General features: G+C 36.3%; 1 protein-coding gene across 3 annotated transcripts in view; it reads left to right on the top strand.

The window, feature by feature from the left end:
- The window catches only part of adamts14 (ADAM metallopeptidase with thrombospondin type 1 motif, 14), an 87888-nt gene that overhangs the window by 32863 nt on the left and 27417 nt on the right, over positions 1-27608 (top strand). For 2 of the 3 annotated variants that reach the window (XR_013819176.1, XM_079851171.1), the window contains exons 4-7: positions 2822-3018; positions 13744-13827; positions 19388-19544; positions 25991-26096. Coding sequence is in view for 2 of the 3 variants with exons in the window: in XM_079851171.1 (XP_079707297.1) it covers positions 2822-3018; positions 13744-13827; positions 19388-19544; positions 25991-26096 (544 nt within the window). In the remaining variant the exon portion in view is untranslated. The remainder of the gene's footprint in view (positions 1-2821; positions 3019-13743; positions 13828-19387; positions 19545-25990; positions 26097-27608) is intronic. The other variant, XM_079851172.1, reaches the window with a different exon arrangement.

Here is a 27608-nt window from a genome sequence, read left to right as displayed (position 1 = left end):
TCAGACGACCAATCAGTCTCTCAGGATCATTGTGAAGCTATCAAGCTACGCCCTAGCAACCATTTAGAGCACCATAGCAACACAATATATGATATTTGTGACTCATTTCAGGCAAAAAGGCTTTGGCAATAGATGCCTGTTGACATAACGCTGTCTGTCGATTATGTAACATATAAGAATAAAGTGACTAGGCTAATTTCTAAACATACTATTGTGACATAGGCCACTTAAAAACGGAATAAAACTTCTCTTTAATAACATAGTGCAAACTCAAAACTGAAATCAGTGTTAGCTAAATTAAACAAATAACAGGCAGGCCTAAGTCAAACAATGATGAGGCATGCCCATCTCCTCACTTCTCAAGATTATCCCCTGTGAGTATGTAGGTCTAGGTGGTCTGGATCTGGCACAACTTAACCCAGGCCCTTTGGCACAAATCACCCCGGACCCACAAGTTTGAAAAACTAGCATGATCCAGCAGTTAAGAGCTAACATCGTGCTAACTGTATAGACTCATTGTGTAGCCTACTAAAGCACTAAAACATGTGTGAAATGTTTTCAAACTTGTCTATAATTTTTCAGACACTACAATCAAAAAACCTTAATCATAGAAATTTTACTTTGAAAGGGAAAAAACTGTTTTTTTGCACTAAAATGTGCTTAACTCTCATGCCATGTGTCTCTCTTCTTTGGAGGATGAGTAAAAGTGATTGCTTTTCAAAATTATGTGGTCACATGACCAATTTCTTCTATGGTTTTCCAGAAACAAGGGGTGAAACTACTTCCCCCCTGGCACAAATCACCCCACTCTCCCCATAGGGTAAATTTAGTATAGGGTGTGAAAATTGTACAGCTGTGGTATTTGTATAGGGTGTGAATTCTGTATAGAAGATGTGTAGATTTTTGGTACAGCGTGTGGATTTTGTAAGAGGTAAAGGAATTTCAATGGGGTGTGAATTTTTTTCTAAAATTGTATTATGTTTTTATTATTACACAATACTTTTTCCGACTTTTTTGAATCTTGCCCCTGACAAATAACCCAAATTACAAAAAAAGACTAAAACTAACACTAAAACTAATAAAAACTAAACTAAAACTAAGCATTTTCAAAAAATAAAAACTAAACTAAACTAGCAAACCTACTTTAAAAACTAATTAAAACTAAACTGAATTTGAAAACAAAAAGTCAAAACGAAATAAAAATAAAAACTAATGAAAAATGCAAAACTATAATAACCCTGACACACACACACACACACACGTACACACACACACACACACACACACACACAAACACACACACACACACACACACACACACACACACACACACACATAAAGGCAAAAATGTAAATGTCTTCTCTGCTCAGGAAACATGACGCTGTCTCAGACTTTAAGTGATCTCAGACGGCAGGATAGTTTTACTGTCTACCTTCCGGAACTGACTTCAGATCAGGATCAGGATCAGGATCAGGATCAGGATCAGGATCAGGATCAGGATCACGCCTGCGCTCGAAGTTTAGAAACACAGCCAAGCATCTCATCTTTAAGCATCAAACGAGCGTCTCTTCTTCTATTGTGTTCACTTCTCTCGTTCTGAAACTTGACACAACCTTTAATCTTTCACGTCTGCATTTATTCATCAGAATGTGAATAATGTGTGCTGTGATCTGTGGAGACACCAGACGGCGAAACACACTCCTGAAATAAAGTCTTGCTTTATAATGAATGTTGATTGATACATAACACTTCAGAGAAGTGAAATCTTCAGAGAAGTGTTATGTATCAATCAACATTCATTATAAAGCAAGATTTTATTTCAGGAGTGTGTTTCGCCATCTGATGTCTCCAGGCAGATTTCTTTTTGAAGTTTCTGTTGACGAACTTTTCTTTAGTCTTGACTGAATGCCGTTATATTTTGGGGAAGACGAGGTGATGAACGTGACTGATGATGATGTTTGATTTCTTGCTACTTGCTCATTCACCAGTATTTTAGAAACCCCATCGTAAACTATGTTATCGCCCATTGATATATTGAAAGTTGAATATCCATTATATTTCCCTGCATACATACAGTACATATAAAATTCAATAAAAATAAAATAAAAACATGAACTAAAATAAAAACAAACTCAAAATATTAATAAAAACTTCACATTTTCTGGAATAAAATTCAATAAAAAAAAATTACTTGGAAAAAAAAAACATGAACTTAAATAAAAACAAACTCAAAATGTTAATAAAAACTTCACATTTTCTTGGAATAAAATTCAATAAAAATCTAAAAAAAATGTACTTGAAAATAAAAACATGAACTAAAATAAAAACAAACTGAAAATATTAATAAAAACATAAAAAAAATTTGGAATAAAATTCGATAAAAATCTCAATGAAAGTAAAATAATTCTGGTACTGGTGCAGACAAATATTGGGTAAAATAGTCTGTTTTTAACACTCACCTGCAATGCATTGTGTTATTGTTATTGAATTCACACATACACACACACACACACACACACACACACCTGGTTCACTATCTTTGTGGAGACTCTCCATAGACATAATGGTTTATATTGTACAAACTGTATATTCGCTCTCCTTACACTAACCCTACTTCTAAACATCAAATCTCAACTGTTTGATGGCTTGTATTGTCGTAAAATGTAACTATATCATCGCCCAGGTCTACTTTGCTAAATGCATTTATAAGATATTATAGACATCAACATCATGATTTCTGTAAAGCTGTGTTGAAACAGTGTGTATAGTGAAAAGCTCCATACAAATACATTTGTAAACAAACTTGTGTTGTTGTTTTCAGTGACGGACTTCGGGATCGCCGAGCTTCCCAACGCTCTGGACGCGGTGGAGGAGAAGCTGTCGGAGACGGAGCGCAAACGCAGACACACGAAGAAAGACGACTACAACATCGAGGTGCTGCTTGCGGTGGATGACTCGGTTGTGCGTTTTCACGGCAAAGAACACGTGCAGAACTACGTCTTGACGCTGATGAACATAGTAAGTGAATGAAGTTGTAGTTTCACTGTATTTAAAGTCTTGATGTTGTTTTCAGGCTCTACTAGAACAGGTTTTCCTGCTTGAATGTTGATTATTTCCCTCATATTCTCCATTGTTGCGGCTCCTCTCTTCCCAGTCTGTCAGTAACGCTCTGGCGTATGTTTCCCGTACAACGACGCAACTCGTGGCTTCAAAACTATAGTAGAAGAAATCAACTAGCGAGTCACGACTGTTTCCCGAAACCATATTGTCGCGAATTGGTCGCTCAGCCACGTTGGTTAATGACGTCACGCACGTATGGAGTAATAACTACTGTTAATGAATCTGTTTGAGATCTTATTAACGCTAGATGTTTTGCTATAAAATACAGACATGCATCTGAGGAATATTTCTCATTCTTCTCAGTTATTTGCTTTGTTTCCAGATTCGATCATAGACTCGTTCTTACACTAGAGCTCGTTCACACATGCACACTCTTCAACAACAACACTTTAAATCTCTTGACAAACTAAAAGACGTAAATTACATTTGTATGTATTCTAAATAAAAGATATAGATTGTACTGAATGTCAGCTTATATTCCTCAAGATCAGGATTTATTGAGTCCACATCATGAAAACAAGAAACTCTTCTTCTAACCACAGGAGATCTGTCGCTCCACACACACAACTCTGCGATGCTGTTTGCGAATGTTGGTTAGAACGATGGTTTTGGTAAACACCGACTCGTTGAACTGCTGATAACGACAGACCATAGTTGCTAACGATGCTTTTGGGAAACACACCCCTGTTTAGTTCCTGTCTCTATGAAGCTCCTCCTCCTGAAAAGCACACTGTGCTCTGATTGGTCGGCTGGAGCAGTGTGTTGTGATTGGTCGAGCGCTTCGAGTGTGTTTGGGAAATGTCCCGCCCCTTACCATAACTGCCAATTTAACACACTACTAACTAACTCAACCAGGCCCCGCCCCTTTATTCTGCGCATTAATTATTATAATGAGGAATATTGTGACGTGTTCATTCCCGGAATAAACTCAAGACTACAATGGAGGCGTTTCAGGTGTTCAGAAACACTGACACTGATATAGAGAAGAACTCCCGAAACCTTTCTCATGCTCAAACACCAACATTACACACTCAAGAGAGATGAACATGGAGAAAAGCAGAATAGGTCCTTTTTAATGAAGAAATGCACAGTAAATAACCTCTCCCGCTCCACTAGATTGGTTCTCAAACCAAATGTGCTCAAGCAACACACGTCAGTCATGACTCTTTACCCATGGTTCACTGCTCATGTTGCTGTCGGGAAGCTGTGGGAGGATTACTAGAGAGAGAACGAGAGAAAAGACTGTTACACACACGTCCCACCAGGTCCTGCCACCTTAATCTACTTACGTACGCAAAATCCCTCCAAACAGATATTTACAGGAGCTGTTTCACTCCGTGACAGTTACGGTTAGGAGCGCAGCGGTGGACTGATCCCATTCACATACACACACACACGCACACACACACAGGAGTGCAGCGGTGAACTGATCCCATTCACATACACACACACACACACACACACACACACACAGGAGCGCAGCGGTGGACTGATCCCACGCTAGACCAGCGACTGAGCTGACGGAGACCAGGGTTCATGGGTCCAACACACACACACACACACACACAGATATATGTTTAGCTAGCTATTTACAGGAGGACATTACATAAAAAAGTAAAAACAAAAGTATGAGTTCCATGTTTAAAACAGCTGTTTTCTATGTGAATATATTAGTAAAGTGTAATTTATTCCTGTGATAAAATCAGCATCATTGCAGTTTCCACAAACATTGACAGTAACGTTAACAATTTTTACATAAAAAACAAATGAATTATTTCAAACTTTTATCTTGTATAATTTAACAAAAAAGCATCTAGGAAGTCTTAACAAGAGTTTGATATTTTGGGCCCTATTTCAACGAAACGCAAGTATCAAGCGCGAAACGCAAGTAACTTTGTGGGCGGGTCTCGGGCGCTGTTGCTATTATACCGGCGGGATAAATGACTCTTGCGCCCGACACAAATCTAAAATGTGTTGGTCTGAAGTCGCTTCATTACTCATAGGTGTGGTTTGGGCGTAACGTGAAATAAACCAATCAGAGCGACATCTCACATTCCCTTTAAGAGGAGGTGCGCTTGTTCCATGGCGGATTGCTATTATAACAGCGGATTTGCCAGGAGCAGTTCACAGCCGAGGAGACCGACGTTCTCGCCAGGGCCGTAACACACAGAGAAGTGACATTGGGGATGGAGAAACACACCCAAATTAGCTTCGGTTAAACAGGCGTATGATAATTTGGGTAAATGTGTAAGCTAGATTTATGCCTATTTTTTCTTCATGGACACAACAATGATTTCCCTCGTGTGGTAATATTGTTCCTTGTAATAATGTATGGTTTGCAAAAATGTCAACTGCTGCTTCTGTGTAGAGTAGAGAAGCAAAGTGTGTGTGTGTTGTGCACACGCTACATTATGGCCAAGCATGCTTAAAATAGCATCTGAATAACATGCACAACGCGCCACTGACTTTAGACTCGGTTTCTCCTGGTCTGTGGTGGAATTGTTTTCTGGAACTGCAAAATAGCATCAGGGAACGTTTGCGCCGGAACACGCCTCCTCTTTTCGCTGAACCGCCCCCGGGAGCGCAAGTTCATTCCCTAATTTACCGACGTGCGTCTGTGGAGGGAAAAGTCTGCTGTGCGTGGGTGAGAAATAGGAATGATACATGCGTCGGTGTACAAAGTGCTGGGTGCGAGATAGGGCCCAATAAGTTTATTTTGTTATTCTAACTATGCATGGTTATACATTTCATTGCAATGTATTATTTGCATTTAGCATCATTTTTCTCTGCCTGTCAGAACAGACTGTGCCCTATTTTTGTAAGCGCAGGTTTTCTTAGTTTTGAAGTCATTTGTGCTGTGGACGACGTTCCCACTGGGAGGGTTTGTTGAATTCAGCTCGCTTCTAGTGACAGCTTCATCCTCAAATCATACACATACACAGAGTCTCTGGAGTGTGTCTTTGTGCGTTGAGCTTAATAGTGAGAAAGAAACCAAAAAAAATCTCCTTCATGCTTTCTTTTGGCTTTATCATCTTTATCACTGGCTGATCAGCTGAGGTTTCCATGTTCAGAGCAGGATTTAGATCTTCAATAAAGTTATGTATGTTAGACATACGGAAGCAAGATAAATCACTCTCCACTTTGTGTTAAGCTTCTCTGCTCGGCATTGGTGTTTTACCGTCTGGAGAGTGATTTCTGGACGGTGGACGATGCTTGTGTTGAGAAACGGCCCAGGTTTGGTCCTGCGTTGGTGTTGCTGTTCGCTGACTAGAGATGCTCAACGCCTTCAGAGAACAGCTGCGTTTCTCATCACTGCGAGAGAATCAGCATGTGTTTGAGCGTTCAGGAGCACTAGTTGTGAACTCGTCTAGTTTTGATATCAGAAGATTAGCCTCAGTGAAAACATTTGATGTCTGCATGCTGAATATTACTCATTAAACTAGATCTCTAGGGCTGCAAATTAATGTTGACGAGAAGAGGCATGGTCAACCAAATTTTAATTAATGGGTTAGTCGCAGAAAAAACTCCGGAAGTGGTGAAGTGATGCAGTCAATGTCGGACAGGTCGTTAATATGGCTGGCCCATGTGGTAATTATGTTGAGAATGTTTCCAATCCAATCATTCATTGACCTCCAACATGGCTTATAATTTGAAACATGGAACACATTAATTTGGAACACAAATTAAGATATTTTTGATGAAATCTGAGAGCTGCCTCACTTTATTCAACTATTCATTTTTCCACTCATGATGGGGGAGGAGAGAGAGGGAGCCAATCAGCAGTAGGGGGCGTGTCCACTCATGATGGGGAGGAGAGAGAGTGAGCCAATCAGAAGTAGGGGGCGTGTCCAATCATGATGGGGGAGGAGAGAGAGGGAGCCAATCAGAAGTAGGGGGCGTGTCCAATCATGATGGGGGAGGAGAGAGAGGGAGCCAATCAGAAGTAGGGGGCGTGTCCACTCATGATGGGGAGGAGAGAGAGTGAGCCAATCAGAAGTAGGGTGCGTGTCCAATCATGATGGGGGAGGAGAGAGAGGGAGCCAATCAGCAGTAGGGGGCATGTCCACTCATGATGGGGAGGAGAGAGAGTGAGCCAATCAGAAGTAGGGGGCGTGTCCACTCATAATGTGTGAGGAGAGAGAGAGAGAGAGAAAGAGGGAGATTTAACTGTAGAAAGAGAGATGGCTGAGAGACATTACAAAAGAGAAAAGGTCAGCGGAATATCACTGGGTTTTGATCAGGCAAGAGCTTTCGTTCCCACGTTAAAATGAGTAAATATTTCCAGCGCTGGAGAGACACAAGCGGGAATGCCTGAAAACAGACGCTGAGGTTGCCTTGTTTCTACTCCATATGTGAGTAACACTGGTTTTGCTGTTTCACAGAACCAAGATATGCTGTTGTTGTAATGTTAGCTCTAGTAACGGGACAGTTTTGAGTGTCATTGTTCGTCTGGAGCTGCTGACCACTAATCGCTTGTATGTTCATTTTTTGTTCTTCCTTGTCATTCGTTTGTCATCTTCACTATGAAGCATTATTTCGCTTTGCTTCAACTATGATAAAGAGACATCCACTCTTGCATTGCATGTCAGTGCATTTTGGGGGCGGAGCAATGAAGGGAGGGGCGTGTCTGTTTGGGTGATGTCAAATATAAACAGTGTTTCTCAGAAATCACTTACTGCACCTTTAATGTGCATTTCTCTCTATAGGCTCACTCCCTATGGAAATAACGAGTCAGCAACGATTTCAATGATGAATCGACAACAGCTTAGAAAACATAAGTTTATTAATAAATTATTAAAATGTTCACTCATTCTCCTTTCTGTTTTTTCCAACACATTCATAACCATTACTTTAGCTGGTGCTCTGCAGCTTTATGTGTGCACTTGAGCACTTAATATTTATTATTAGTAGGACAGTTTTAAAACTCAAACTTATTCTATATGCCACCAAATCATAAAAATGCAACTAGTCGACTAATGGCTTGAATGAACGACTACGAGTCGACTAGAAAAATCAGTCCTACTTTTCCAGCGGTGGCCTTATTTCTGTGTCTAGCCTCCGTTCAGCTCCTGTCAGGAGAAACTGTGTGTTTTTCTACCCAGGTGTCTGTCAGACGTTCATGTTCTCTTGTGACTGATGGCCTGACATGTGTATATGTGTCCTGTAGAGACTGAGACGGCTTTCCAGAGCTCGCTCGAACCTTTCGCCGTAAATAAACACAAACGAGCCTCTCGTGAAGGTCATCAGACGGGGTCTCACCTCATAAATTCGCAGACACTTTTACAAATAATGGAAGCGCATGCTTTCATCACGGGGGGAGGCGTGTTGCATGTCTCCTTTCAATCCGGACAGGCTGTTTACGGATCTTCAGGGCAATGGAGCGAGTCATCAGTGCATGTCTGGATCACAACACGCCGCTCCATATCCGCTCGCATCGTTCCAGACGAGTGTCAGCATGACGGGAAGCCGATCACGTCACACAGAGTCTGCAACCTAAACCTGGACGTAATTACAGTCTGTGTACATTCCCAGATGGAGGAAGAGTTTGTTTTAGCTAGTTCTGAAGTTTGAAGTTTGTTGCATTGCTGACAGACGTTAGGGGTAATCAAACAGAACGCGTTTATTTGCATCTATAGATGCATTTTTTAAAAAGTTTAAAATTTTTAGAGTGTCATGTCATGCAAGACGCTGCAAGACAAACGGTCAAACAAGCCCGTCTAAAGCATGTTCACATAGAAAAACAATGGAAAAGCAGCACAGTTCTTAATGCACATTCCTGGTCTGGAATGATTCATCCGTGCGTGTTACATTTACATTGCAGTGTTGATCTTTGTGATTTTGCATAAAAATATAACTCGCTCTGCATATTGGGCATTATTCCTGTGGCTTAAACAGTAGTTGCTAGCTACGAAAAGTCATAGTTTTGATTCCCAGACAATGCATGAATTTAGTAAAATGTATTCCTTGAATGCAATGCTTTAGATATACATGTCTGCCAAGGGCATGAATGTAAATGTAATGTACATGTAAACAAGTTTCCTTTTCAGTAAAAGTCAATAGGATCCAATGTTGTTTGTCACATTCCTCTCTGCATTTTTCTGTTGAATATCCAGTTTTACTTGTAAGTGTCATATTGCTGTTACGAGTGCCGATTTCAGAGCAGAAATGCTTTCAAAAGGATGTTTTTTTTGTATTTTATTTGACTAATTAGCATGTTTCAGGCAGTCAGGCACTCATAACTCATTAAACCAGATGTGATTGAAGTGGTCAGAGAGTTGATTTGCGCTCTGGCAGAGTTGATGACAACATGTGATGAGTGGTGTGTGAACGTGATGTTGTGAATAATTACAATCCTCATCATTTGTAAAGAACAGAATTGAAGAGGTGGAGCTTGTTGGAGATGTGTGTTTTAAGTAGTTCTTCTAAACATTTTATATAACATTAAAATGGCTCCTCAGCCTTTCTGGAGTCTAATGCAGTGTCTGTTCGTTCCTATCAGTTTATGATGATGCCAAGTGATTTGGTCACAGCTGGTCAGGAGAAAAACATGCTGTAAATATAGTGTAGGGCTAAAAATTTTTTTAATTGTGTAAATATATATTTAATTGTGTAATTGTGATTACGATTTAAAATGCAATTTGAAAATTTGCTGTGCTTGTTTGTAGAGCTGCACAATTTGCACAAATAAATGATTATTATTATTATTATTATTATTCAATAAAAATATAAACTTGCTAAATAAAAACAAAATAAGATCTATACTGTAAAATACAAATATATTATTTAATAAAATTAATATAATAAAAATCACAATTTGGCCAACATTTTGTGATTATAAATCAATATGGCTATAATAATAATAAAAAATGTTGTGCTTGTTTGTAGATCTGCACAATTTGGCCAAAATACTATATATAGCTCAATATAGCTATATAATAATAATTATTATTATTACTATTATTAAATAAAAATAATATAATAATAATTTCATATTATAAATCAATAGCTATAAAGTAATAATAATAATAATAATAATAATTAGTAGTAGTAGTTGTTGTAAATAAAAATATAAAGACTGCTAAATAAAAAAAAGAAATGTCACTATTGTAATATTTCACTTAAAAATAAAAAATAGAGTATTTCATAATAATAACTAATTAATTCATTTTTAAATGTTTTTATTTTGACGGTAAAACTGCAAGAATCCCTTAAAGCTTCTCTTTTGCTGATAAGCGCTTCTCTTTTGGTTTGTGAAGATGGTTGTTTTACTCTGAAACACGCAGCGCATATATTGTTAATTATATTGAATTAAATCGCCACATTGTGATTTCAGATTTACTTGGATGAATCGAGCTGCCCTTCTTCAGAGTCCCATTGTTTATTTTGTATTTATTGTCTTCCTTTGTTTTTGTATCAGTTCTTTCCTCTGTGTGTGTAAATCTGTAAATGTGGAGTGTTGTTATCACAGGTGTGCTGTAAAGGTGACCTCAGGAGGGTTTAACCTTAACCGAGTCCTTCAGCGCTATATTACCCATAATCCCCAGGCGGATCTTCAACCCTCACTCTGGGCCAAACCAGCATGAGGCACAAAAGCAGAGCCTGAGGAAACCAAGGCCGTGTGTTTAACCAGAATGCGTGTGTAAACTCTGTGACCCCGGCTGCCGGATCAAGTGTTTGTCAAGTGTCTTTCCTGATTTATGGAAAAAAGATCAGCGCTGTTTTCCCTCCGCGCTCGAACCCGAGAGCGATCGAACACGGCCAGAGTTTGGCTCGAATTCCTTTAACTGCGTGTCACACGTCAGACTTTGAGCCCAAACGGCATTTTTTTGTTGGTCAGACATTTTTGGCATTGCATAATAACAAACTGTGGTGAAGTGTGGCTTTTTAAAGAAGAAGAAGAAGACGTTGCAGAAAATACTTAATTTTGTTGTGGCTTTCTGGCTTTAACTTCACATTGGGAAGTTGAAGCCAGAAAAACATTTTTGACATTTTTGGAGTGTTTTACAAGAAAATACCATTTCAAATTTCACGTTTAATTTAGTGTTTATTTGTGTTACATATAATTCACTTGTGTTGCATTAAGTTGTTTCAAAGTAAATCCTACCTACAGTTTTTAAACTGTATTAATATTTCACAATTATACTGTTTTTACTGTATTTTCGATCAAATAAATGCAGCCTTGGTGAGCAGAAGAGACTTTAACATAAAAAATCCTTAAAGCCCCCGTGTAATCAATCATTTTAACCCTTAAAACTCATCTTTGATCACTAAAATGACATATTTAAAGTTTTTTACTTAAAAAATGTTTCTTCATGCCTTGAAATATCTTGAATGTAACTCGACACCCTTGCTTCATTTAGTATGCGCGGTTCTATGAATATGCAAATGAGCCCCGCCTCCACTCACTCCCTCAGCTCAGAGATCCACTGGTTGACGATCACACGTTGATCTGATTGGTTACAAGGTAGTTTGTGACGTCAGAAACACCAGCGATTTCAAAGCGTGTTTTTGAGACTGTCTTTGGTTCACTGCAGTTTTAAGGAGGAAATACTCAGCAATGGTGTCGACTTATGAATTTACAAATGGTTTGTCTTAAAGCAGATTAAAAACACCACATAGACACATAAACAACAGTAAAAGCTTGATCTTCACCACAGTTAACATTATGTATAGCCCAGGCAGAAAATGATGGCGGAAATTATTTAATGAGAGATTATAAAGATCATTTTAATGAGTTCAGGCGTGTTCTTGCATTTCGGTAATGATGACAGTACTGTTAAGAAAACTGACCGTAGATGAAGACTCAGTATAGCGCCGTCTTGTGGCGACACTGAGAAGGCAGCGTTTACTGGTGTGTCATGTATGTTGTGATGGATTGAGAACACGCCAGCATGTGAATGTGCTTCCAGAAGCGTGTCGGGTGGTCTGGCGCGTCGCAATAATGTTCCACTGGAAACAGAAATCTCTCCACAGTCTCTCTGTTTCCAGCTGTGTTTATGAGACTGTATTTCACGTCACACTCTCTGTGTTATATTACACATTTGACACGTCATTAAACAGCGTTCATTCACGTTCCTACATCCTCAGAGACTAAACGAACATGCTGCCGTTGTTTCATTGCTAACACTTTGTGTTGTGTTTGTGATAAAGCCTCCAAACGAAGTGTTAGCATTGGCTTGCATCCCTCACATTTTCTTTAAAAATTAATTCGTTTTTATTTATTTATTTATTTATTTGTTGCTTCTGTAGTCAGTGTTATAAATGTCGACATTTTGTACCTTAAATGATGATAAACGTGCTAATAGCCAGTCAAAATTTTACAAAAATTTTTACATTGTAAAAATATTTCACTTTTTTTTTTACAGTATTTTTGATCAAATAAATGCAGCCTTGGTGAGCAGAAGAGACTTTTATCAAAAATATTTTAAAAAAATTAATTATTCTAAAATTTTGTACCTTAAATGATGATAAACGTGCTAATAGCCAGTCAAAATTTTAGAATAATAATTTTTTTTAAAATATTTTTGATAAAAGTCTCTTCTGCTCACCAAGGCTGCATTTATTTGATCAAAAATACTGTAAAAAAAAAAGTGAAATATTTTTACAATGTAAATCAGCTGTCTTCTATATGAATATATAGTAAAGTGTAATTTATTCCTGTGATCAAAGCTGAATGTTCAGCATCATTACTCCAGTCTTCAGTGTCACATGATTGTCATGATTCTGGTCTTGTGTGGACTTTTATGTTATTTCCTGTTCTGTGCCGTGTTTTGTAGTCCTTTGTAGTCTTTCTTGTCGATTAGTTCATGATTGTTCCCAGGTGTGTCTTGTTCGCCAATCTCCCGTTGAGTGTGTATATCCAAGTGTTTCTCATGTTCTGGTGTTGTCCTTCTGTGGATGTTATGTGTGTGCTTGTTGTCGGCTTTGTCTGCATTTATCAGTTTTGCCTGGATTTGCTTGTATTATGTTTGTTTGAATAATGTTTGCTGCATCTGGATCCCACTCTCGTTCCTCTGAAACCGCCACCGTTACAGTGATCCTTCAGAAATCAGTATAATATGATGATTTGATGCTCAGTTATTAATTTGAAGTGTACGAGTATATGTTTATCATATTTGCATATCGTAGTACTGCAAGTAGTGTTTTTCCTTCCTTATCCATTTATTGAGTTGTTTAAATTAGAGTTGACATTAATTTCTCTGTCGGTTATTGACAGCTGTGTTTGCAGCGAGTGGACGACTTATTCATAACCCCAAACCACAGACACAACACAAAAATATGAATTATGAGCCAAATGAAGATGAGGGTAGAAATAAAACCATGTGATGTTTATTTTCATTATTATTATTAATTCTCTCTTTTCCTGTCAATTGTTTCACTCTTGACTGTGATCATTTTTAATTTTGTAATTTGAATGATTTTTGGTTTTTCGTTCTTACATAAATAAATAAAAAATCATCAGGCTTGTTTATGGATATCATCCAAGATGTTCAGTCAATAAAACGGGTCATAAACTCTGTTTTACTCGGACTTTAAGGGTTTTAAATGAGTTCTGCATAGTTTAGATTTTGAGCTTCATATGCATTCAGATTTCTTTTTCTCCCTTCTTTTCTGTGTCCGCAGGTTGATGAGATCTACCACGACGAGTCTCTGGGAACCAACATCAACGTTGTGCTGGTCCGAATGATCCTGGTGGGATATCGTCAGGTGAGTGTCGAGCATGAACACTTATTTAAAGTCACCCTAGTCAATAATTTGATCCATTAAAACTCATCTTTGATCACCAAAATTACATATTTAAAGTTTTTTCCTTGAAAAAAAAATCTCTTAATGCCTTAAAATATCTTGAATGTAATTCGACACCCTTGCCTCATTTAGTATGCGCAGTTCTATGAATATGCAAATGAGCCCCGCCTCCACTCACTCACTCAGCTCAGAGATCCACTGGTTGACGATCACACGTTGATCTGATTGGTTACAAGGTAGTTTGTGACGTCAGAAACACCAGCGATTTCAAAGCGTGTGTTTGAGACTGTCTTTGGTTCACTGCAGTTTTAAGGAGGAAATACTCAGCAATGCTGTCGACTTATGAACTTACACATGGTGTGTCTTAAAGCACATTAAAAACACCACATAAACTACATTAAAGCTGCATCTTCACCACAGGGGGACTTTAAACAGTACAGACAGAAACCATTGACCCAGTGTTCATTATATCAGGATCAGTCGATCACCGGCTGTGCGTTTGCACCTACTTGCCTTATTAAAGAGAAGTTAAAAGTTAAGAAGTTAAAGTTTTCTGTGAAATAGTAGAGATGTTATTATTTGGCTAATAACTCGCCATCTGGAAGACGCAGCTGTAAAACACACTCGATATCAGAGAAGAAGGACACAACCTGCTTTCACATCTGTTTCCAGCCAAAGATAGAGACTAAAGAGAGACTGCACGGTAAAACGTGCATCAATAAGTTATGACAACTTATGTTTTTACATTCTTTAACTCATCAAAATAAGTTATACAAGAGTCAACTCATTTTTTAAGTCAGTTTAATGTAATTTAAGTTGAAATGACTTAAACATCCAAGTTTTTGTTTTACAGTGTGAGCTTTCTCAGAGTTTATTCTAGAATTGAAGTTCAGTTGACGGCGAAGATAATAGAGTTATTATCACAGAACTTCATCAGCTTTTCACGGTGTTTATAATAGTTTTTGGTGGCTAAAAAAATGCAAAATCCAAAAATGTGCACGTCATCCAGTGCAGTTCTGCTGTGACTTTAACTAAACGCCACTAAACGGTCGAGGTGATGATAACAATACGAGACGAGAGGAAAATGACTTTTCAGTGCTTTGCATTCACTAGCAAAACTTTTGCATCCTCTTTTGCATTTGAAATAAAAATGTTAATTATTAAAACGCAAAGTTTCAATGCAGAGTTTCTCAGGGGAACCCGCAAAGTTTTCTTCCCATCACCACGTCCCTTCAGGGCTTTGACGGATTTGCGAACACACCATTCAGATCTCTTTGTGAACCAGTACCAATGTGGAGATGAATTGAAAGTATTTCTTTTCCCTTCTACTGGTCATTTATATCCAGTGAGTAATGCAGAGTTGAGCTGTCAATCAAATTCAGAATCAGTGTGATTCTGTCTGAGTGACTGTACAAGTGTGTGTGTGTGTGTGTGTGTGTGTGTGTGTGCTGATGTCATGATTGATATGTCAGCGATGTCAGCAGGAATGATAGTTTTCCACCTGACTCTCTGCCGTGTGTCTTGAAAGATTAATGCTGATACTCACTCAGTGCCAGGGTGAATCCACACGCCAATCCTGCGTGTGTGTGTGTGTGTGTGTGTGTGTGTGTGTGTGTGTGTGTGTGCGTGGCCTCATTACACATGAGACGCTGCATTAATCCATTACTGCAGATTGACTTTCAGTTCATGCTACTTTAGAGGCGCACTGCATGATTTCTTGTGTGTACAAGTACTTTTAATCTCCATTTCATTATCCAAGCTGATGTTAGTTCACATCATTGATAAACATGCGTTTCTTGTCACCACACGCACCACACTTTCAGCGCTTCTGCGATTGGCTGGACGTTGAGAGATTGCTGAAGAATATTAATTGAGGTTGACAACTAGCGAAACGTAAGTTAGTTGTGAAACTAGTGTCGTCTTCTTAAATTCTCCAGCGTTTGCTCATTGTTGCAGAAGCTGTCAGTCATTTTAGACGGCAAGACGTCAAACTGCAGTGAACACTGAGTAAAATGTGATTTATGATTTTAAGCAATGAAACCACAATGAGTACAAATTCTGCTTAAACCTGGAAATGAACAAAGCCTTCAAAGCATTATGAATTAAAAAATTATGCACAATTATGCTTTCTTTAATCATGTTGGATTTGTTCATTGTTCATTCAGTTCTGAATGCTAAGACAATCTTAAATTCATGTTCAGTTTTTCTCTTAAATTGTTATGCTGACAAAAAGTCTGTATTAAATTAGAAAAATGCAAAATTGAAGCATTTTTATCCAGGTCAGTTTTGGACTCCACTACATACTGTTATAATCTTAAAATAATATTTTAAGATATATTTGAAGACATTTTAAGGATATTAGAAAAAGATCAATAATTTACAATTATTTAAATGTTGATTTTTTTATTTTTATTTTTTTTTTGCAAATGTTTTTACAATTGGCCTCCACCCTGAACAAAAAAAGCATTGATATTGTAAATTATTTATTCTGTTTTTATCCTGTTTTTTAATAAATTATATATTTAAATACCCTTAAAATGTATATATATGAAGAGTTCAGATGCAAAAGCCTCTAAGTGCCATCTGAAATTTTCTTCTAGAATGATCATTTTTATCAAGCTCGTATATTTAAGTTCAATAATTTCACTTAAATGGCAATGAAAATTACCTATTAATTGTCATTTAAGTGAAATTACTGAACTTAAATATACAAGCTTGCTAAAAAATATAATTCTAGAAGAAAAATTTCAGATGGCACTATGAAGATGGAACTTCATGTATTTATATGTATAAATATATATATTAAATATATCTTAAATGCATGTTCTGTAGTGACATTTCAAGAACAGACTAAACAACTGTAGAATAAGAAATATTACATATATGTATTTACTGTATATATAAATAAAAAATATTTATATAATATTTAATATTTCTTATTAAATGAATACATTTCTACATGCATTTAAGATATATCTGAAGACGTTTTAATGCTATTAAAAATAAGATAAATAATTTACAATTATTAAAAATAAATCAAATAAATGACCATTTAATGCCACTCTGAACAAAAAAAAAAACATTGTTATTGTAAATGAATGATTCTATTGTCTTGTGTTAATACTCTTAAAATATATCTTTAAATCCAGATATATTAATATCATATTTAATGTCAGTGATGTGGAGTGTTTTGTGCTGTGAGCGTGTGTGTTGTGATGATGGATGATCATTGTGTTGTCCAGGCCCGCTGGGGTTTGCTGTGTTTAGTCTGCTTGTGTCACAGTGAGTTGTTGGTATATTTTGGAAGCTGAACAGAAAGCCAGTCAGTCATCGGATTTCAGCTTCAGCTCGGTCTCAGATGGGTTTTTACCGGCGGGTATTCATGCTAAACAAACAGCGAAGTGTCCTCAAATAGCCCACGCTCTCCCCGAGGAGCGCTCACGTGTTCCTGCTGTCTAAAAGGCTCTCTCAACGTTAAATGAACAAACCTTCTTCCCTGTAATGTTAACAAAACCTTATCTGGTCTTTAATAATGTTCTCAAAACGTTCAAAAACATTATTTAGACCCAGTTCATGGAACGTTGTTTTCAGTTGGACGTTCATCTAACGTTTTTTAAATGTAACAACTTGTTTCGGAATGTTCAGAACACATTCAAATGTAGCATTCTATAATGTTTGAAGAATGATGGAATGTTCCGTTAACGTTTGAATAACCATTAAAAAATACAGTTTAAAAAACATTCCGAAATAACGTTTATATATAATAATAACTTAATAGGAACGTTAGCAAAGCTTTCTTTTGTCGGATGATTCTCCTGAAATTCCTCCAGAGAAATGAAAATAAAACGAGTCAATAGTTGTCATCCAGCAAAGATGCCTAGAGCTAGAACATGAATGTGGAGCAGCTCAGATCATTTAATGAGAAATGTTTGACCTCATATTGGCTTTTGACTGCAAACTTATGAGACACTATTGACAAAACTGTGGAGACACGTGAGATTACGAAACGCGAGACATTTCCAACAAAATCAGGTCAAAACAAAGTTTGTTTCAGGAGTTCAAAACCACTTCCCAAAGCAAAACTCCTTTGCTCCGCCTCTGATCTCCTATTGGTCCGTGTGGTGATGATGTAATAGGTGGGCGTGGCTCTGAGGCTCCGCCTTCTTTGAGGTGTAAATCTTCTCCGGTTCATTTCTTCTGTTCAGATGAAGACACTGGAGTCGCTTTATTGTAGAAACTGAAGTTGTAAAGCGACACTGACGCTGTTTTTCATGTTTAATACTGTAAAGCAATCTTATGTATAAATAAATGTGACGTGACTGGAGCAGAGAACATTTCCAGAACAGATGCTTTCTTAACTCCTGTTTTCTCACCGTGTTTATCTTGTTTGTTTAGCTGCTAATCTATTCTTCTTACATAATAAAATAATGGATGCTCAGATCTGTATTTCATGTCCATGCATTGATGTGTTTGTATGTTATAGGCAGGATAATGTGCAGTCCCGAGCATCAGGGCACTAATCATCTCGTCAGGGTTTACTTTACGATAATGACCGGTTGACTGCACATCATCCCTTATTTGTGTCATACATCCTTGTGATCATGCAGACTTTAGAGGAGAGTGTTTGTAAAGTGAATCACTCAGTTTCTCATGTGGTAATGATCAGTCCAGACTGCAGGCAAACGTTTGGTTTTATGTTTAGTCTGGTCTGAACTAGTTCTGCTTCAGGACATCATGTGGTGGCATTAATCACCATTTTATTTTATTTAACTTTATTTAATTTTTTATTTAATTCAACTTAATTTTTATTTTAATTTTTTATTTTATTATATTTTATTTTTTATTTTATTTTTTATTTTATTTAATTATTTAATTTAATTTGTATTTAATTTAACTTTTTATTTATTTATTTATTATTTCAATTACCATTCAAATTAATTTAACTATTTCATTTTTAATTTAATTTAATTCAACTTAATTTTTTTATTGTATTTTATTGTTTATTTGATTGTTTATTTTAGTTTTAATTTAATGTCATTTAATTGTTTATTTAATTTAATTTGTATTTAATTTAACTATTTTATTTTAGTTTTTTATTGTTTTATTTTAATTATCATTCAAATTAATTAAACTATTTCATTTCTTATTTAATTTAATTCAACTTAATTTTTTTATTGTATTTTATTGTTTATTTGATTGTTTATTTTAGTTTTAATTTAATGTAATTTAATTGTTTATTTAATTTAATTATTTTAGTTTAGTTTTTTATTGTTTTATTTTAATTATTCAAATTAATTTATTTCATTTTTAATTTAATTTAATTAAATTTTTTTCATTTGACTTTATTTTATATTTCATTTTAATTTAATTTAATGCAATTTAATAACTTTTTTTTTTTTGCCACAAAATTGACATTTACATGCATGCCTTTAACAGACGCTTTAATCCACAACCCCCCAGTGTAGCCTAGCTGTTATAAACTAGTGTGGACTCAACTGTTTTTCTTGTTTGTGTGTTATAGTCCATCAGCCTGATTGAGCGAGGGAACCCGTCCCGGAGTCTAGAACAGGTTTGTCGTTGGGCGAACACCCAGCAGAGACTCGACCCCGATCACGCCGAGCATCACGACCACGCAATCTTCCTCACCAGGCAAGACTTTGGTCCCGCAGGTATGCAAGGTACTGTGTTTCTCTCGATCGAGGCTGTGCAGAGTAAGTGCTTCTTTATGCTTCTGTTCTCCAACGCTTGGCATCAAGATGCCCAGGACACACACCGTGTAAACTGGGCATCCATGCCAACTCGTACCAACCAAAAATACTCTTTGACCGCTATGTTGCGAAGGAGAGTTTTTGGCATGTAGAGGAAAAGAAAACATGATTATCAGTAGCTGCGCTCTCTCAACAATACTAATATTCCTAGTCGAAATGTTTACCTTTCTAAGTATCTCAGTGAAATTAACCAATTTAAATTATTGTGATTCATAATCTCCAGTGTTTAAGTTATTCTTGCATGCATGTTATTTAAAATATGTAGTAAAAACGTTGTTGTAGAATAGGCATCTTAATCAGGGTAGAAAACTAATTTAATTTGGTGTGAATAGAAACGAGTCTGTGAGGGACGGACTGAGTCTGAAAAATGACCTGAAGACTTTTTCATTCACGTCGCATATTGTGTCTTCCATGACTAAGATCCATAACTGATCAAATAAGTTGGAATAACATTGAATTGGTATTTCGCAAAGATATGTTAACATGATGATATTTAAACTATGAACTTGTTTTTTGTTTCATCAAGTGGTCCTTTTTGTGGTTTATTTTAGTTAAGGTTTATTAAAAAAAAAAAAAAATTATTATTATTATTTTTTTAATAAATGAGGGCCCAATGATTTCCACGATGCAGAAAACACGGATGTAATCAAGGAATTAATTCATTAAAACTATGGTCATATCATAAACACAGAAACTTTAAGGTCATCATGGCGACCCATCAAAATAAAAGTTTGGTTTAACTTGAAGAAATTGTGACAGAAATATATTACTGTTGTACAGTGGAATGTAAGTCTTAAAGTAATACTAATAATAATACAATTATTATCAAAACTTTATTTTTTAAGGAATAATCACACTATTTTTCTTCCATGTTTTAATTTTAGAATAAACCTCTGTTGTGCAGCACTTTGTTTGCAAAAAAAGTCAAATTTTCATTTGATTAAAAGATAAATTAAAATACACAGAATTTCTGAAAAAACTAAATAGTTCAAAGGGCCCTTTTATTGTAAAAAAAAAAAAAAAAAAAAAGATAAATTAAGTTGCTTTTATGAATTCCATTAATTAGACATGCTTTTGTTCATTAAAATTTAATTAAACCATTCAAATGGAATTCAGAAAAATTAAAACAAAACACTGAATTTGTTAAAAATAAAATGGAATTTGAGAAAAAAATAAAATGTATTTCATAGGGCCCTAAAAATTATATTTTTGCTAAATTCTTAATAAATTGCTGTTAAATTGTATTGATTTCAAATAATTAGACTTGCTTCTGGATTAATACAATTGTATTTAACCATTAAAACGGAGCCTAGAAAAATAAATAAAAATAAAATAAAAATCCAGACAAATTAAATCGGAAAAAACGGAATTTAGAAAAAAATAAAAGGAATTTGGGGAAAAAAACGGAATTTAGAAAAAAATAAAAAGGAATTTGGGGAAGAAAAAAAAACATTTCAAAGGGCCCTTTTATTGTAAAAAATGATAAATCAAGTTGTTTTTATGAATTCCATTAATTAGACATGCCTTTGTTCATTAAAATTTAATTAAACCATTCAAATGGAATTCAGAAAAATTAAAACAAATCACTGAATTTGTTAAAAATAAAATGGAATTTGAGAAAAAAATCAAATGTATGTCATAGGGCCTGAAAAATTATATTTTTGCTAAATTCTTAATAAATTGCTGTTAAATTGTATTGATTTCAAATAATTAGACTTGCTTCTGCATTAATACAATTTTATTTAACCATTAAAACGGAGCCTAGAAAAAAAACATCCAGAAAAAAAAAAAAAATCCAGAAAAATTAAATCGGAAAAAAACGGAATTTAGAAAAAAAAATAAAAAAGAATTTGGGACAAAAACAATCAGATTTCATAGGGCCCTACTCTTCTAAATTGTGTAAATGTCATTACATTAAATGCAAAATATTAGCATCTTTTCTCTTCACTAACTTCATGTGAGTTTAGAGATTCACATTAACTGTCAGCATGATCCTCTGATCACAAGCAAACACATACAATCATCTGTTGCTTTAGGATTTAAAACTTCCTTTTGCTTATTAAGTGTGTTTCTTTCATCTTCCTTCACAATAAACGACTTGTTCTACTGCAAAGACATTCACACATTACCTTAAGAATATGAAGACTATTTAACGCTCTGATCAAACTCAGTTTTCCAGCTGAAGCGTCAGGATTGTCCTGTGTTTGACTCCCGATCTCCGTCCTGTGTTTTTGAAGTTCCGGCACTGGATTCTGATGGATGTGTGTTTAGGTTTCGAGACTCATGTGTGATGTTTAGGAGACGTGTTTTCTGTTTCTCTCGTCTGCTGTTGCTACGCCACGCTCTCTGTTGTGTTCATAACATCGTCCTACAGCGTTCAGACCACAACCTTTCACCCCTGAGGGCAAACATCACACTCCCGTCACAAGCTTTAGCCTGATCCAGGGCCAGTTCCAGATGCTCACGGTAACTCCTGCGCTGGAGGTGTTCGTGGATCTCCTGCGGTCGAGCGGATGAAGCCCTGATTCAGCAGATCCCGCATTAATCACCGCTGGGATGATCTGGAATGATGTGGTTTGGAAGCAGATCAGGGAAGCGGGTTTAACGCTGTCGAATCGTTGTTCTTCACCTTCAGAAGATGTTGCTCATCCACCGCAGGGGTCAAAATAAATGTTACATGAATACATATTTTTTCTTTTACATTTATTTTGTATGAGCTTTGCAACCTTTGCAACCCTGTTATGAAAAATTGACTGAATACAGTTTAAAATCATAAAACCATAATGTGTGCTTTTATTATTTTCTAGTAATAAACATGTATATATATATATATATATATATATATATATATATATATATATACACTCACCTAAAGGATTATTAGGAACACCACACTAATACTGTGTTTGACCCCCTTTCGCCTTCAGAACTGACTTAATTCTACGTGGCATTGATTCAACAAGGTGCTGAAAGCATTCTTTAGAAATGTTGGCCCATATTGATAGGATAGCATCTTGCAGTTGATGGAGATTTGTGGGATGCACATCCAGGGCACGAAGCTCCCGTTCCACCACATCCCAAAGATGCTCTATTGGGTTGAGATCTGGTGACTGTGGGGGCCATTTTAGTACAGTGAACTCATTGTCATGTTCAAGAAACCAATTTGAAATGATTCGAGCTTTGTGACATGGTGCATTATCCTGCTGGAAGTAGCCATCAGAGGATGGGTACATGGTGGTCATAAAGGGATGGACATGGTCAGAAACAATGCTCAGGTAGGCCGTGGCATTTAAACGATGCCCAATTGGCACTAAGGGGCCTAAAGTGTGCCAAGAAAACATCCCCCACACCATTACACCACCACCACCAGCCTGCACAGTGGTAACAAGGCATGATGGATCCATGTTCTCATTCTGTTTACGCCAAATTCTGACTCTACCATCTGAATGTCTCAACAGAAATCGAGACTCATCAGACCAGGCAACATTTTTCCAGTCTTCAACTGTTCAATTTTGGTGAGCTTGTGCAAATTGTAGCCTCTTTTTCCTATTTGTAGTGGAGATGAGTGGTACCCGGTGGGGTCTTCTGCTGTTGTAGCCCATCCGCCTCAAGGTTGTGCGTGTTGTGGCTTCACAAATGCTTTGCTGCATACCTCGGTTGTAACGAGTGGTTATTTCAGTCAAAGTTGCTCTTCTATCAGCTTGAATCAGTCGGCCCATTCTCCTCTGACCTCTAGCATCAACAAGGCATTTTCGCCCACAGGACTGCCGCATACTGGATGTTTTTCCCTTTTCATACCATTCTTTGTAAACCCTAGAAATGGTTGTGCGTGAAAATCCCAGTAACTGAGCAGATTGTGAAATACTCAGACCGGCCCGTCTGGCACCAACAACCATGCCACGCTCAAAATTGCTTAAATCACCTTTCTTTCCCATTCTGACATTCAGTTTGGAGTTCAGGAGATTGTCTTGACCAGGACCACACCCCTAAATGCATTGAAGCAACTGCCATGTGATTGGTTGATTAGATAATTGCATTAATTAGAAATTGAACAGGTGTTCCTAATAATCCTTTAGGTGAGTGTATATATGTATATATATATATATATATATATTTTTTTTTTTTTTTTTTTTTTTATATATTATATAAATATAAATATATTATATTTATTATATAGAAAAATATATCAAATTAGAAAATAAAAAAAAATCATTATTTTCTAGCAATAAATTAAATTGCTGAATTATTTTCTAAATATATATATATATATATTAAAATGAATAGATTAATAGATAATATATTAAAATAATTTTTTATGAAACATCAAATTATAAAAATAAAGAAAAACAACAAAATTGGTTAAATTTAACAGTAGGGTCTAAAGTTTGGCTTTTGTCTGGGAACAAAAGTTAACAATAATGATAATTTATGTATTATTAATGTGTGTTTAATATATAAAGTACATTAAATAATTTTTGTATTTAGCTTTTTATTTCCCCCAAACTAAAAAAAAAAGACAAATGCATCCCACACTTCAGTTTGCATGAAACCTAAAAAAAATATATATATACAGTATATATATATTAACGTGTCTTGTCTTCCTAACTTGCTCTAATGGTTCAGATTTATGTTTTTATGTTAAGTTTATGGCAGTAATATATTAGATGTTGTAAAAGCAGTGCTATATTCAGTGTGAAGAGCTTTAATATCGTCACGATGTCCTGATTTAATGTCATCTAATACGCCGTGATTACAGCATTAACAACGCTAAGCTTCTCCAGGGCAATGCTATACGTGAGGACAGATGAACGCTGGGCTAGCAGTGCTTGTCTCTCATGCAACCCTCCGGCTGGCTAAAGAAATATGTGTTGTTTGGTTATGTAAAAAATCCAATAATCCTCAGCGCTCTATAATGGGAATCTCACTAGTGTTAGACATGTGATCATCAAACCATCAGCCTCGTTATCACTGATGCTTTCAAACACCAGCGGCTTCATAAGCTTCTCATAATCTGCATCTTCTGCTTTTCACCTGCATGCCAAAGACTGTCCGGTGATTTCAGTAGCATGATCATCTCGTTCAGAAGAGTTTAACCTGAGACTCGCTAACTAAAGCTCTGGCGCTGCACATCTCCTGATCGAGTGTCTTCTCTGTCTGTGTCGGGCTTCATGTGGCGTTTCTGTGTCTTTGTGGGATCCATCGGTTAGGCTTTTCGGGTTGCTTGCGCGCTTCAAGTGTTAATATTCAAAACTAGTCTTCAACTTCTGATTTACTCTCATAGAAACGTCACAATGTTTGAGGAGTTTTTATATATATGCAGCTTTGCTTTAAAACAACAACAGAAGTATAACTATACATAGTGCATACTAATATTGAGTTTTTAAATAGATTATTAGTTATATTTTATAAGGATGAATGAAATACAAGTTCAGGGTCTGTAAGAAATTCATACTTTTATTCAGCATTTAGTTGACCAAAAGTGACAGTGAAGACGTTTATAATCTTACAAAAGATTCTATTTCAAATGCATTGCATGTCATTCAACAAGGAGATTTGTATTGGCCTTAATTGTAAATCATCCATGTTGCAAATTAGTTTGCATGCATTTTGACTTGCTCTTTATGAAGGACAGTGATAAAGCGCTGTGGGGAAGAAGAACTCATTCAGCCGGTTTATGAAGCATGAAAACGATCAAATACATAAAGCGTCTATTATGTGCCCAACATGCATGAAAATGAGAAAGAATACAAAATTGTCAGTTGAATTATGACTGGTTTCCACAAAAATATGAACTGTTTTCAACAATCCTAAATGTTTCTTGAGCATCAAATCCTCATATTATACTGATTTCTGAAGGATCATGTGACACTGAAGACTGGAGTAATGATGCTGAACATTCATCACAGGAATAAATTACACTTTACTATATATTCACATAGAAAACAGATGTTTTAAATAAAAAAATACAGTATTTTTGATCAAATTATGCAGCTTTGCAGTCCGTGTGTAATTACAATCAACATTGCTCAACTTTTTGTCCCAGTGCATTCTGGGATTGCCTTGTTTCTGAGTGCAAAAGAAGTGAACTTTGAAGGCACTATGACTCCTTTTAGAGAAGCTTTCAAATACGATTCCTAATGCGAAAACTGTTTCTTTCTTGAGTAATCACATTTTCAGTCCAGAAGTGCTCTTAGATGAAGGCAGGATCAGAGAAGTTCACGTGTGTGTCTGATTTGACTGTGACCCAGCGGCTCTTTGAACACAAGGAATCTTTGACGTTCCTATTGAAACTGATCTGAGTTCTGGAATGTCCCGCATTCCAGTTGATCCCGGTTCCTCTTTGATGTGTGTCCCAGGTTACGCCCCGGTTACGGGCATGTGTCACCCGCTGCGAAGCTGCACGCTGAACCACGAAGACGGATTCTCCTCGGCGTTCGTGGTGGCGCACGAGACCGGACACGTGTGAGTTTACACTCGACTCAACCAATATATCCTGCAGTGGACAAACGTGATGTCCGGAGGGATCAGCCGACAACTTCCATGATGAGGGAGATTATTGATTCCCTGGTTTCACAGACGAGGCTTAATCTAGTCCCGGACTAACATGCATGTTTGAGCAGTTTTAACTGAAAGCGTCTCGAGATTCACACCAGTAATGTGTGTTTTTCTCTACGGCACGTTTATAAAAGCTTCTTAAATGTCCTAATCCTGGATTAATCTAAACCCTGTCTGTGAAACCAAGCCTATATTTTAAATAGATTTTAAACATGAGGGAAGAACAAAACACTAAACTTGGTTAGAGTAATTATCTTACAAAATTATTTGCAAAAAAATGCAAAGAGTAGCAAAATTTTTTTTGCAAATTTTGGCAAAAAAAAGGCAAACGGTTTTATTTATTTTACAAAAAAATGCATAGAAAAACAAGAAGCGGACTGGAAAAATCAAACATTGACTTCAACAGAATCAGTTATTAATATTCCGTTGGTTCTCTCTTGTGTTCATGATTTCTTTGACTGACAGCCTGGACAAAGATGTTCGCACATTCTGGCATGTTTCATTGCATTATTATCACAAATAAGCACACCTACGCAATATACTCTTTTCAGTGTTTTTAATAATATTGGCTGAAGATGTCCGTTTCTCTTGGCTGGACATCACGTTTGGACTTTATGCAACAGGAATATATATGTATTTCCAGTAATTGCAGTCTGTTTTACACTGCTCATGTTACGAGATGAACTGTGTTGTGATTAGCTGGAGAATCTGTGAGTTGGAGGCCAGTCATTCGACAATCATTTTGTAATTATAAAATGTTGCCTGCACTAATTAGTTTGCATGCATTTTGTCTGCAGTTTATGAAACATGGCAATGAAGCGCGGCTAGGAAGAAGCTGCTCATTCAGCCAGTTTATGAAGCATGCATGAGAATGATAAATACATAAAGCATCTATTACGTGTCTAATGTGCATGAGAAATTAAAACAGCTCAGCGTGAATAAATGATTTGGATGCACATCATAATTACAGCTCATGCGTATGAACATTAGGGCTGCTCAATAGCGCCTCCTGTAGGACATGAGGAAGACTTGATGCTTTTGCCACTTTGCGAGATGTTTTCAGGTCAGATGTTTCAAAAATGTGCTTTTCTATCCCATTTTTGTCTTGTTTTCCAGAATAAATATCTAAACATTCTTAAATCAAAATGCATTTACTTGAGAAGCAAATTTGTTTAAGAGAGCGAGTCTAGTTTAATGGAAGCAACCATCAGATTGAGGGTAGTTTATGCATTCAAAAACAAAAAAAACTATTCAAAGGGAAACCAAGGTTATTTTTCTGACCCCACTGACAGATATTTGTTCTTGTTTAAAAGCACAAACTCATTTCATTTTGATACATTTTTCAGAAAACAAGACTCAATGACTTTGCATGTCCAGTAATGCCTGATATGTCCTGGAAAACAAGACAAAAATCCTGAG

This window comes from Squalius cephalus (assembly GCF_949319135.1).
Source record: "Squalius cephalus genome assembly, chromosome: 19".
In the NCBI taxonomy this organism is placed as follows: domain Eukaryota; kingdom Metazoa; phylum Chordata; class Actinopteri; order Cypriniformes; family Leuciscidae; genus Squalius; species Squalius cephalus.
Note: the sequence above shows the minus strand (reverse complement) of the source record. Positions and strands in the feature narration are given on the sequence as shown.